The sequence below is a fragment of the Uloborus diversus genome, chromosome 1 (genome assembly GCF_026930045.1).
Source record: "Uloborus diversus isolate 005 chromosome 1, Udiv.v.3.1, whole genome shotgun sequence".
NCBI classification, from domain to species: Eukaryota; Metazoa; Arthropoda; class Arachnida; order Araneae; family Uloboridae; genus Uloborus; species Uloborus diversus.
Genome location: NC_072731.1, coordinates 153,333,425 through 153,346,701, shown reverse-complemented (window position 1 = coordinate 153,346,701; position 13,277 = coordinate 153,333,425). Strand labels below are relative to the sequence as shown.

At 34.3% G+C, this 13,277-nt stretch overlaps 1 protein-coding gene across 1 annotated transcript in view; it reads left to right on the top strand.

Annotated features, from left to right (window-relative positions):
• The window catches only part of LOC129216404 (transient receptor potential-gamma protein-like), a 133,935-nt gene that overhangs the window by 80,438 nt on the left and 40,220 nt on the right, over positions 1-13,277 (top strand). The window contains exon 9 of the mRNA XM_054850622.1: positions 8,957-9,205. Within this exon, the coding sequence (XP_054706597.1) occupies positions 8,957-9,205 (249 nt within the window). The remainder of the gene's footprint in view (positions 1-8,956; positions 9,206-13,277) is intronic.

Sequence of the window (13,277 nt, the reverse complement as noted above, 5' to 3'; positions counted from 1 at the left end):
AGTCAAATACTTTAATGTGGTGTAAAAATACAAAATTATTTTATTAAGTCTTTTTTTTTGCTTTTGGTAAAATTGAGGCTCGTAAAACGAAAAAAATGAAGACACTTTTAAATACATATATGTATTTATTTGTTAAATGAATTAATACACATTTAACTAATTTAAAGCGTTTCGCTAATGCAAATATTTAAAGAGATATCGTCATTTAGATAATACTGAAGCACTATGTTCCTAATTACAAGAGATAGTTTTTTTTTTACTTCATACAATCTAGCTACACTGTTTACAAGAGAATGAAAACATGCAACCTTAAAGACGAACTATCAAACCTGACAGTTTGCATATTATAACATTTAATTCATAATGCTTGATACATAAATGTTCAGCCAAATATTAACTGAGATTGACACATAAAAACAAAGTACACAATAACACTTATTTAAAGTTTTTTATAATCTTCAATTCATAAATTTTACAGAATAAAACTAGACACACTTGCACTTTAAATATTTGTTCTATGTAATGTAAAATATTTTCAAATTGCAATAGTTCACAACGAAAAAATGATACTGAAGAAAATAGTTTTTTTAACGAGATTTATATGAACTAAATCTCTTTAAAGTAATAGAGTTGCAAAGCGACTTACCTATTCGTCGGTGGTGGTCCTTTGCAGGCTTTGGTCACCAAAAATGGTGATTTTTATGACAGAATAAAATTCTGCCAACAAAAATTACCCATTTGGTAGAAAGAAGAAAAGTATCCAGGAAAAAAGTAAATTAACTACACAAGTTATGCGACGCAATAAATTTACATGGCGTCCTCTCGGCAGTTATTTGGTTTTTAATTTCAGTTTGTATTCCTTCCGCGAGCATGCGTCGAGAATTTGCACTTCGTACTTAAAAATAAGTGACATAGCTTTAAATTCAATCTCATGACGATACATAAGCAAGAAAATATAAGACTTTAAAATTATCTTCAGTGAATTCATGCGAGGAACAAAACTTCTACTAATCCCCTTGATGAGTGTTACTTCGCATACATGAGTCAGCACTTGTTTTCATTGCGTGCTTTCGAAAGTTTCAGTTTTGATTTGCTGCTGGACTATAAAATTGCCGTGTGAGCTGCGCATGCGTCGACTCTTACTTTCTTGCTAAATGGGAAAGGTTTTTGATTATAGGAGAAAACTGCGAAGGGCGTACGAATCTGTGTATTACGGAAAACTTTTTTGTATATTCAGAGAGTTTTCCGAGATTTTTTACAGTGCATTGTCAGGAAAAAAATCGTCTGCGCATATCTTAATGTAGAAACAAAAATTACTTCGAGTTTATCCGACGAAAACTGAGTACATAAATTAAAACTTAGAGTGAAAATAAAAACACGTCACATTAATAATAATAGTTTCGCAGTTAAAAACATGGCTGCGGAGTCGGAGTCAATCTCATTTTGGGATAAAGGAGTCAGAGACGAATATCCAAGAATCGGAGTCAGTCATTTGTCCTCCGTGTATAAAATCTTTGCCAAAGCTACGATGTCAGAGCCGAAGTCTCTGACTCGGGGAGTCGGAGTCCGATTAATTGTCGGGCACAGGAGTCAGATTCGGATTCAGGTGCCCCTAAATTCTCGGAGTCGAAATCTGGAGTTTGGCATCAAGATCAATTTCCAACAAAAATTGTTTGAAAAAAATCCGCCTTCAAGTAAGGAATCTACATTGACTTTCAGTTTCCCCCGTAGGCGCTAATGTTAAGGGTTTGAACTGTTCAAAATTGAACGGAAAATTGTTCAAATCAAAAAGATATTTTATACACAAATTTTTCATCAAAAGCTTTTTCCTACAAAGTTTGTTTGAAGCAAAATCGCCTCACAGTTCGGAATTGCCTTGAATTTTCTCGTAGGCGCTAATGTTGAGTTTTTTTTTTTTTTTTTTTGAACTGTACAAAATAGAACAAAAAATAGTTCAATTTAAAAAGTGGAATATGGGAATGAGGTGTCCTCGCCGAGATCTTTCGAACAAAAAAAAGTTTTTTCGAATCGGACTATTCATTCAAAAGTTATTAGGGGGGGGACAGACAGACAGAACGACAGACTTTTTCTTCTTTCTGTAACTTTTACTGGGAAAGTAGGCTAAAAAGCATGAAAGAAGGTTTAATGCATCTTAAAAATATCGCGAAAAAAACAAAAAAATGTCAAAAATAAATAAAAATTTAATGAATATTGAAAAATTAAAAATTGGAAAGTAGGGTATTGAGATGGGGGGAAAATGTCAGTCTGTCGGTCTGTCTGTATGTGCCCCCCCCCCCCAATAACTTTTGAGTGAATTGTCCGCTTCGAACAATTTGTTTTTTGTTTGGAAGATCTCGACAAGGACACCTCATTCCCATATTTCACTTTTGATTTGAACAATTTTTTGTTCAATTTTTTAACAGTTCAAAATAACTTGACATTAGCGCCTACGGATAAATTCAAGGCAATCTCGAACTGAGATACAAATTTGCTGCAAAAAACTTGATTGGAAAAAGCTTTCGATGAAGAAAACCCCGTATAGAAACTATCTTTCTGATTTGAACAATTTTCCGTTCAATTTTGAACAGTTCAAATCCCTTAATATTAGTGCCTACGGGAAAACTGGAAGTCAATATACATTCCGAACTTGAGGCGGATTTACTTCAAACAAATTTTGTTGGAAATAGCTATCAAAACATTTCTTGAGTCCAACACCAACAGTTTTGGGGCACCTGACTCCGACTCCGACTCCTGTGCCCGAAAATTAGTCGGACGACTTCCCGACTTCGACTCTGACTTCGTAGCTTTGGCAAAAATTTATACGCGGAGGAAAAATGACAGACTCCGACTCTCGAAAAATCAACTCCGACTCCTTTATCTCAAAATAAGTCCGACTTCACAAACATTGGCATAGTAGCGGACTTAAAGGGAAAATAACCGATTCTAACTCCGAGCCTTTGAATTGAAAAACCTTCGGCCTCCCGAATCTGACTCTTTTGTCCCAAAATGAGATTGACTCCGACTCCGCAGCCATGATTTTTACATTGAAATAATTATTGTTGATATGATTTTTTTTTATTTTCACGCTAAAGACTAAATTTATGTATTCAGTGTTCGGCGGAGAAATTCGGAGTCCTTTATGTTCCTACTAGTGGTACCCGCACGGCATTGCAAGTAGTAGAAAATTAAAAGATCATTTGATTCGCCTGTATATTTACAAATAATGGATGAGGAATTTCTCACCAATTTGGTATGGCTATTTGCTCGCCCATGTTGTGGTCTCATGTTATGATAACTAGGTAATTTACCATTCCACGTTGTGATAATTTGCTGAGTAAAATATTCTTAAAATTGGAATATAAAATAAACAAAATAGAATTTTTGAAAAATCTCTTCGAGGTGCACACTCTCATGCAGCAAACTAATTTTGTGTCAAATTTCATGAAAATCGCTGAACGGTTTAAGCGCAGGTCTGAGCAAGCAAACTCTCCACGGACTGCTTACACAATCGCTTCGTAAAATTAGGATTCACGTGCAGTAACATCTTCCTTGATATTCAAGAAATATTTCATTTTCTCCCAGTCAACACCACGACAGTTCATAAAGCAGTTTTCAACTATTGTTTCTGTCGCAGGCCCAGTTTATTGAGCAACCACGACTGCTTATTGCATTCATTTGACTGTTTTGAATTCCTATGATTTTATTTTCCCGCCAGCACCCTCTGCAGCACCACCGGCCGCCTCACGATGCTGCTCCTCTAGCGAAAGCCGTCTCAAGGTTGCGTCCATATCCAATACTGACACGCATACATACACGCATGTACACACACACACACACCACCACATACACACACATACATATGCCTACACACACATACGCCTACACACATACATACGCCTACACACATACGCAAACACATACATACGCCTACACACATACACGCACATAAACACATACATACACTCAAACACCTACACATACACGCATACATACAGACACCTACACATAGCATACACACACACCTACACACAACTACCCACACACTCATGCCTGCACACAGACACACACACATATGCCTACACACACATACATTTTCCCCCCACACACAACTACCCACACACTCATACCTGCGCACAGACACACACGCATACATACACACACCTACATGTACGCACACAACTACTCACACATTCATGCCTGCACACAGACACAAATACATATGCATACACACATACACACATACAAACCCCCTACACACAAACACTCATACACACAATTACCCACACACACGTACCTGCACACAGACACAAAGACACATGCCTACACACACATACACATACCATCTACACACAAACACACATACCCCCCACACACAAACACACATACCCCCATACACAAACACACATACCATCACACACATACCCCCCCACACACACACACACACATAAACACACACACTCGCGATTGCGAAAAACGTAATTTGAATTCAATAGGTCAAAATTCAAATTATTCTTTTCCCCTTGACTTCAGTTCACATTGCTTTTGGACGCCTTTCTGCCCTAAAAGCACGATTATTTGAGTCATCTAGAAACTAAAGGTTACTTTTTTTTTCAATTTCAGTCGAAATTTTAAATCTATAAAAAACTTGCTAACTGCTTCTCAATGAAATTGAAATCGTCAGGAACATCAAAAAGTAGCCCAATCGGCCACTTTTTACGCAATGTTGTAACACTGAACGCATTTAGCAACTTTATTGTAAAAAAATAATATTTTTCATACAAGCAGATAAGCAAAGCAATGTATAAAAGGAAAAGTAAACTTTTTTCTTCGGCTGAATTTTTTTCATAACATGAAAATGAAAATTTCGCAGAAATTTCGACTTCAAAGAGTTGCATTCGAGATATACTGACAACTTTGTGTTGAAAACACTAAATTATTTTGGAACCGAATTAAATCTTCGAGATAAAAAAGTATTCGAGACATAAAGTTTCGAGTTGAGAGTCGATTGTATATATAATACATTAATTAATATACGTATCAAAAGCACTATGCATATCATGTTTACATATTTAATAGTTTTTGTAGGAAAAATTTAAAAATAACCTTTTTTGATTGTGGCTAAATAATTTTTTAAAACATTCTTGATGCAGAGGAATGAAGCACTATCCGTTACTTTTTATTGAAATCAACTATCTGAAACCGGGAAAGAGTCGGATAATTATCCATAACACTTTTTGTTTCGTTTACAAGAACGAATTCATACCTTGGACACTTCGCAGCACAACTACACTCACTGGCCAATGAATTAGAAATGTTTCAGAGAATCTTCTTGGCTTATTTGCACTGTGCAAAGATCTGGAGGGAGCATCAAGATATGGAGCGTGTTCTGCTGGCATGGGAGTGGTGCCCTGGTGCTCCTCGAGGGTAAACAAACAGCCATGCAATACCTAGATATGCTGGCAGATCAAGTGCATCCTGCAATGTTGCATTTTTATCCTGATGGCGATGGACGACTATGGCGATAGCCTTCATGGACGACTATGCAAGTATACATCGTGCCAGAAGTGTTGAAAATTGGTTCGCTGAGCATCAGTCTGACTTCCAACACCTTTCCTGGCCACCGCGTAACTCGGATCTTAACCCGATAGAAAATGCGTGGGATATGGTGTAAAGACGCATCCGACAGCACTCTCCTCTTTAATTTAGTTAACAAGATCTGAAAAGCGGCATAGTCAATGGATGGTATTCTCTGGATAAAAATGCACTCCAGAAGCTTGTAGATACAATGCCGAAATGAATCAGAGCAGTTTACCAAGCAAAAAGTAGTCCAATAAAATATTGATCTTGGGTCTCTAACTCTATTGGTAGGTCCCCCCGATTGCTCTAACTGCAGCTATTTAGGGCGCCGCGTCACCCACTACAAGCTGAAAAAGTTTATACTAGGTTCACAATCATTTCATCTATAAGAGTGAGGGAAATATTTATTTTATCACTTGTTATCACCTAATCAAAAAATCGTTTCAAAATATTTTTCTCGTGAGAATACCCCCCCCCCCCCTCCTCCCCATTTTGTCAAAAATAAAATTCGACTGCACTTGTATTTTCTGTTATTTTTCCATATTCAATAACTGTTATGATCAACATTGAAAATCTTCATGGTGGGAAAATATTAAATAAGAATTCAATCAATACTTTGTGCAGGCTTTTGATAAAGATACAAAAACGCCTTTTTCGAAACATTTTTACTAGCTAAAGGCAACGAATCTATTCTTTTTGAAAGTAATCTTTTTACCAATAAAGCGGATCAATTTTTCTCGAAGTAAAAATAACGTTTCTTAAATGTGATTGATGAATTTGGTATCGTGGGGAATACTACATTCTGGGAAGAGCTTTATACCTTTCAATTTAAAAACTTGGGAGCTATTTCCTATTTAACCTTCTTTCTCACATTTTTTTGCTCAAAATCTTTAAAGCTAAATAAACAATTATGATTTTTTTTATTTTCATTTTATAGGTATTATAATTATATTTCTCACTAACTAGTAAATGAAATTATGAATATTTTCTAGCGTTTTTGAGTAAAACAATGAAAGTAATATTTTTTATAAAAGAAAGTTGAAAAAGATGAAGGCACTGTACGTGATATTTTGCACTTTGATGTTTTCGTACATGTTATTATGACAGGTGTGTCCAATCACCCAGGAGCAATGGTGCCCTCCCCCCTCTTCGTCAAATAGACAGGTTACAAAGCCTCCCAAGAAAACCCCCTCCCCCCCCCCCAAAAAAAAAGGCCATGTAGATGCTCCCTAAAAATATCATTGACGCAGTCTACGCCATGACTTCCTCCCCTTCTTCGGTAGCTATGGGTACCGCTAATTAGAGCATGTTCACTTAATATACTTTGAAAACCTTCACAGAGTCAACAATAAAGCTAAAGGCGAAAATCGCAATGTACTATTTTTGCGTGCTATGCTGGCACTTAATGTAGATTTTAGAGAATTGTATGTTAGGTTTCTAAACCAGTCAAATCCGAGAAAAGTGTTGAAAATGTTTTTGCTAAAATTCCTGAAGGAGTAAGTAACTTTGCTGTGGTCAAGTTTAAACAATTGATTTACATAAGGGAAGGTTGCCGTCAATGAACTGGTTCCATGACTGGACTTCGAAGCTATTTTTTCTACCAGAGTTTTCTCAGGCACGAAATCAGTTTTAGTGCATTCTTTTGTCTCAATACAATCCAATGGCAGAATCATCAAAGAGCTTTAATCAATACATCATATTGTAAAACGTCCAAATAGAATTTATACTGTTTCATTTCTAATTATTGACACTTACATTTTGCTTTTACATGCTTCGAATATTACTGATCATGTAAATGGGAACATTGATTTGAAAGAGTACATTTTCAAGTACGATTCCCAATATTTTAAGTTTCATCATGAATCGTCACAGCAGTGACAACTATGAGAACATTCAAAATGACCCAGTTGCTATCATTGAACAACTAGATGTTTCTATGAATGAACCAGCTAACAAAGTGGTTCAGTCTTGGAATCTTATAAATATTATTGAAGATTCAGCTCAATTATCTTTAATAATTGATTAATCTTTTGAAATAAATGTGATAATGATGGAAAAATATTCTTAAAATAAGCTATGGAAACACACCTCAGTTATCATATTTTCAACTTTAAAACTTGTGTAGTCGATTCAGTATTTGTTAAAGTAAATTTTAATACCGTTTCAAGTACGTTTGTTGTTCAAGAAAAATACCAAAATAAGTGAAATAAAGCAAGTGGATAACTAAGGGCATGCAACGTGCTATAGAAAAATCCTTGTCGTCAAGTAAAGTCTTTATCGATCAAAATTTTTGAACTTGAATGAAACAGGACTCCCATTTATTCAAAAGAGGCCCCATGAAATTTTAGCTAATAGGAGTAAGTCACATGTTAAAAAATATCAAGTGGTGTGCGAGATGTGGTGAAAACTGCTGCGTTGTGTGAGTCCTGAGTGAATTTTATGTTTCTCCTGTGATAAGAAACAATTTAAAAAAAAAAAAAAAACAATTTTCTCTTTTTGAGCAACTTACTCTTATTTGTAGTGTTTGTTTATCTCCTGTAATAACTATTTATATTTTACGAGAATGTGGTCCATCGATCTAAACTCAACTGTCCATTCATCGCAAGTGGTTCCCATGAATGGACCACATGCTAAAATATTTCATTTTCCTTTTTATTCTTTATTGAATACAATTAGCATAAAAGTATATATTTTTACTAAAGGAGAAATATACTGAGTAATTATTCCTATCGTCAATATAAAGTTTGAGTCTGAACTACTTCCTAAAAAAGGTCAAAAGTATTAAGTGGTTCATTGCGGCAACCTTCCCCTAACAATACAGTGATTGAATTTTTGTCTAGTGTAATTCTTTTGCAGGTATAAGTATGATCTCTCTTTTTATCTGAAGATCATAAGCCATTCAAAACAATTACTCTCTTTTAAATATTCTATAACACAAAACTAAATTGCGGTCCGTAGGCTGACCTTTAATTTGCCAATCGATTTCTCCTTTAAAAAAGACTTATCTTAATTTTAAAATACTATTAGGAAAAAGATGTCGCTATGTAAAAATAAAAATGTATTTATGCTTTGTTTTGAAAAAAAGTAAAAGAAAGAGAAAAAGTTTTAAAACTTAAAATTGCTGGCCTTAAAGAATTACTGCACTAGGTATCTACTCATTCTACTTTGTTCGAAATGCAGCGCTACTGAGTACTGCATTAACATATTTATGTGACACTTACAGAAGTCCTTTTTTTTTTCTTCTATTCCGTTGTGTACAGTTAACAAAAACCGACAAATGCAAACCAATTGTATATGGGTAACATTGATAGCAAGATGAAAGAATTACTCTTGTTTAAAATTCAAATGGATAATAATATTTATTAATGGTATTTTTTAGTTCCTTGAAGTTGGTGTACATCTTCTCAGTAAACCCCCATTTGGGGCCCCTCCAAATATGCCTGGGGCGCATGGTCATTGATATCGTCAAGTTTTTCTTTGTATACACCCTCGTGCTGTTCGCATTTGCCTGTGGGATGAATCAACTGCTGTGGTATTACTCCGATATGGAAAGGCAGGTTTGCTTTGCGAATCCAGACAACATAGCTTTGCAGTCGGGAGCGTGCCACAACTGGAGGAGATTTTCCAAGTAAGAAAGCAGTTTCACCAGTAACACATCGTATTTTGGTGACCTCATTGATTGTTTACTGAGTTTTACCAACACCTCTGATAAAGAAGGTCTGCGCACCCATTTCGTGACGTCACTATGTAAGGCTGACGGAGGTTCTATCAGCCTCTTTCGATTTCGCTACATTTGTCTTGTTTCAAGTTGAACTAAGGATTACTGATTAGAAGTTAGCGAGTGAAACGAGCAGGGAGCAGAGCTGCTTAGTGTTTATTCAGTTTTGCTAAAAAAGAAACATATTTTAGATCTTCAAATTTCAATATTTTATCGATGTTCGAGATAAATAAAACCGTTCCTTTTGAAATATTACTCTCATTGAACTGTTCAGCAGCTCTACAACAGCTTTTCATGCTGTTACAGATACCGAAGAAGGAAACCTTTAATTCCAAAACTTTTAAAAAGATTCGTGCAATAAAATACTTCATTAACTTTCGTATGTCACACACATACTAAAAAATAAAAAAATTACTCTAATGCAGCTCTAAAAATTCTTTTCATGAATAAGCAATCTGCATAAAAGATTTTTCCGTCATAGAACATTATGTTCCATTCTGAAATGTTGTAACAGCTCTGGCTTTTATGAGATTACTTGCTTTAAACACTTTTATTACTTAACAAAGTTTAAGCCTTCATTTTTATGCTTGTTGTGTAGTCAAAAGCACACCCTTTGCTTCCAGGTGGAGTGTTTATTTTCATTGAGCACTTAAAAAGTTTCCAGCATTCTAGTAACAATATAGAATTAACGATTATCTTTCAACATGAAGGAAGTTTGATTCTTTACTTTTCTTTTGTAAAGATTATACTTGGAATTGGGTAAAATTTCTCTTTTAAATAATAATTTTGTAAAATAATATTTCAATATTTTCATGTTTCAAATCCTTCAAATAAATATAATATAATAATAAAAAAATCTAATGTTGAATAATAGTTAATGGATATTATTATTCAATTTAAATAACCGCAATGGACAGAGCAATAAATGTAAGGTAAAGTGTTTTACGTTCCTACAACGGCAACGGTCATTGCACATTGTATAAATTTAGGCCATTGTGAGCTCCCAGCACAATTTAACACCAGCCGAAAGAAAACTGACATTATATATTTATATAAGTAGAATGCACATTCAAAGTATTTTCGCCAAAGCGCTGTAGTGGCGAAAATTTACAAGAAGTCACACTGGCGATGGTTGATTTTCATGCAAATGGTTTATATATGTCAAAAAACGACCTCCACAGTTTATTTATTTAACTATACAAAACACTTGTTTTATTTGTTTAAATAAAATCCTCACAAAACAAATGCTTTAGTGACTTAAAGTACGTACTAAACGTGGACACTAGTCGATCGCTCTGAAACTACACAGAACTTTTACTTCCACTTTTGTAGAAGCTGCTCTAGAGCTGCTGGGCAGTTCAATTAGAGTAATATTTTAAGAGGAGCGTTTTTTATTTATCTCGAACAGCGATAAAATATTGAAATTTGAACCTTCGTCAGCCTTTTATAGTGACGTCACGAAACGGGTGCGAAGACCTTCTTTATTGGAGGAGTTGGTAAAACTCAGCAAAGCATCGATTAGTAGATATTTTAAGAAAAAAATTTAAGAAAAATCGGTTCCTTCCTCAAAATACTTTCCAAAAATAAAATAATAAATTTTCTCTATAGATAATACTTTATCTTTAGCATTATTTTCCTGATTTTAAAATGTCTGTAGTAGTACGGCATACTTCCTTATTTTGTGCGGAGTCATCTCGACATCGTACAATACAATGTATTCTCCCCCCCCCCTTTTTTTTAAAAACTTCTTTAAAAATGTATCTGAGGAAATTACATTGAGTGTTAGCTGATAATGTTGTAGGAAAGAAATTAAGTTAAATGTTTGTTGCAAAAAATATAATTTCAATCGCCATTTTCATGGAGAAAAAGAGTAATTAGGCTTAAACACACGATATTACCGAAATTCTCGAAAATCGGCAGACATAAATTTCTATCTCAAAAAGAGCGGACTCTTTTGAAGTCTTTAATGACAAGCTTATCATAATAGGACCGTGTACAATGCTTTGCATCACGATTACATGAAATATGGCTTTTATTATATCAGATGCAAAAAATTTCTATTTTAGATTCAAATCCCTACTTGTGAAAAAAAAAATATGTTGTCATAAGAAGCTACTCAAAACAAAAATAACACCAAAAAGGCGAAAACAAAAGCAGTTCTCGACAGCTGTTGGTGATGTTCGGGAATTTTTATTGAGATACTATAATTTTTAATACATACGAAGTAGAAAAATAACATCAATGCAGTTTCTATCGACTAACAGAAATATAAGAAATAACTTTCCATTTTATCTAATACCGTACCGTGAGAACTCATATTTGGCAGTGAGAGGAAAAGGGATTAAGTGAACATTTTCAAGTTTGGAGTAAAACACGTTTAAAGATAGCATCCTAGGTAGGCTTTTATTGATTTTTTTCTAACTTATGCTGTACAGCAGCACCTACCAGGGCTACAAGTACAATCTCTTGCCCCAAGACATAGGAGAGGTTCCCCTACTATTTGTACTGGTTAATTCCAAATTTTTAATTTTGCCACTTACATCCCTTTGCTTCTCACTGCCTCATATGTACTGGCATTTTGAATGGCCATGCATAAATTTAATCATGTTTACTTTTCTTTTCCGTTGAAATCAAAAATAAAAGAGGTAACATGAACAAAATTGTAACAGAAGGTATAAAACCTTCTTTCTAATTGCTTCTTGGAAATACGAGTATATCATTTCGAATGTACAAAAGTCGAAATGAATAATTAATAAGCGAATTCAGAAGAACTTTAAAACTTAAAAGAAGGCTTAAGAGATGAACGAAATGTGCTTGTTAATCTGTCTGTTACATTTCATTATACCGTCTTATTTGGGGTATTTTTCGTTTAATTTTAGTTTAAAAAACGGATAGCTGGTCACTTTTTATCGCATCCTTCGTCGGAAAATTTCGACGTAGAATATGGAAAAAATAAGGAATTTTTCATTTGACTGATTTAAAAAATCATAATCAAATATACATTATACAGGGTGTTCCGTTTTAACCTGTGATATCTTTATTTTTGCAACTGTTATTCCTTGATGTATGCTTCAAATTGAAAAAATGTTCAAAATCAGATGCAGAGTTAAGGTATTGAATGTTTGAAGTAAAAATAATAATAAGTCTTAAAATACAAAATTTAACTTTTTACACGGGCCCCATGTCCCCTAACTTATATTTAGGGAAATAATCTCCACTGAAAAAAAATTCCAACACAAAAAGCTTAAAATTAGTACGACCAATATTCACCGAGATGTGTAAAGCAGCGTTTTGTGACTTACACCACATTTTACTTGCCGTCAATAACAACTTCTGTGGGAAAATATAGTGGTTAACAATTGTTTACAATTATGTGTGCATATAGGGTGGTTTTTCAAATTGTTCGAGGTTTTGTAGTGTGTTTTTGCATATCACGGCGTAGCATTTGCATTTATTTTTGAATAGCAATGAAAAAAAGAAATACCTTTTTTTCTTACTTTGACGACCTGTCTTTCTTCCGAAAGGGCGATAAGTTCCAATCTCATCTTCTGTATGGTCCTTTAAAATTTTGAACTGGAATATCTCCTTGAGTTTTGGTCGCACAAATGTCAAGTTTTTTGCGTCAGTAATAGTTTTCAATGGAGATTATTTCTCTAAATAATAGTTAAGGGACCTAGAGCCCGTATAAAAAGCTAAATTTTGTATTTTTTGACTCATTTTTATTTTTGCTTCAAATTTTCAATATCTTAACTCTGCATCTGATTTTGAAAATTTTTGCAGTTGGAATTATACATCTAGTACTAACGGTTGCAAAAATAAAGGTATTGAAGGTTAAAACGGAACACCCTGTATATTTGCACTTAGCATTCAAAATAAACAGGAAATCGTAATTATCTGCCTATACATTTTTGATCTATGAAAAATAAGAAGAGCTATCCTCAAAAAAAAAAGTCGCTGATCGAGTAACCTGCGTGTTTCAACA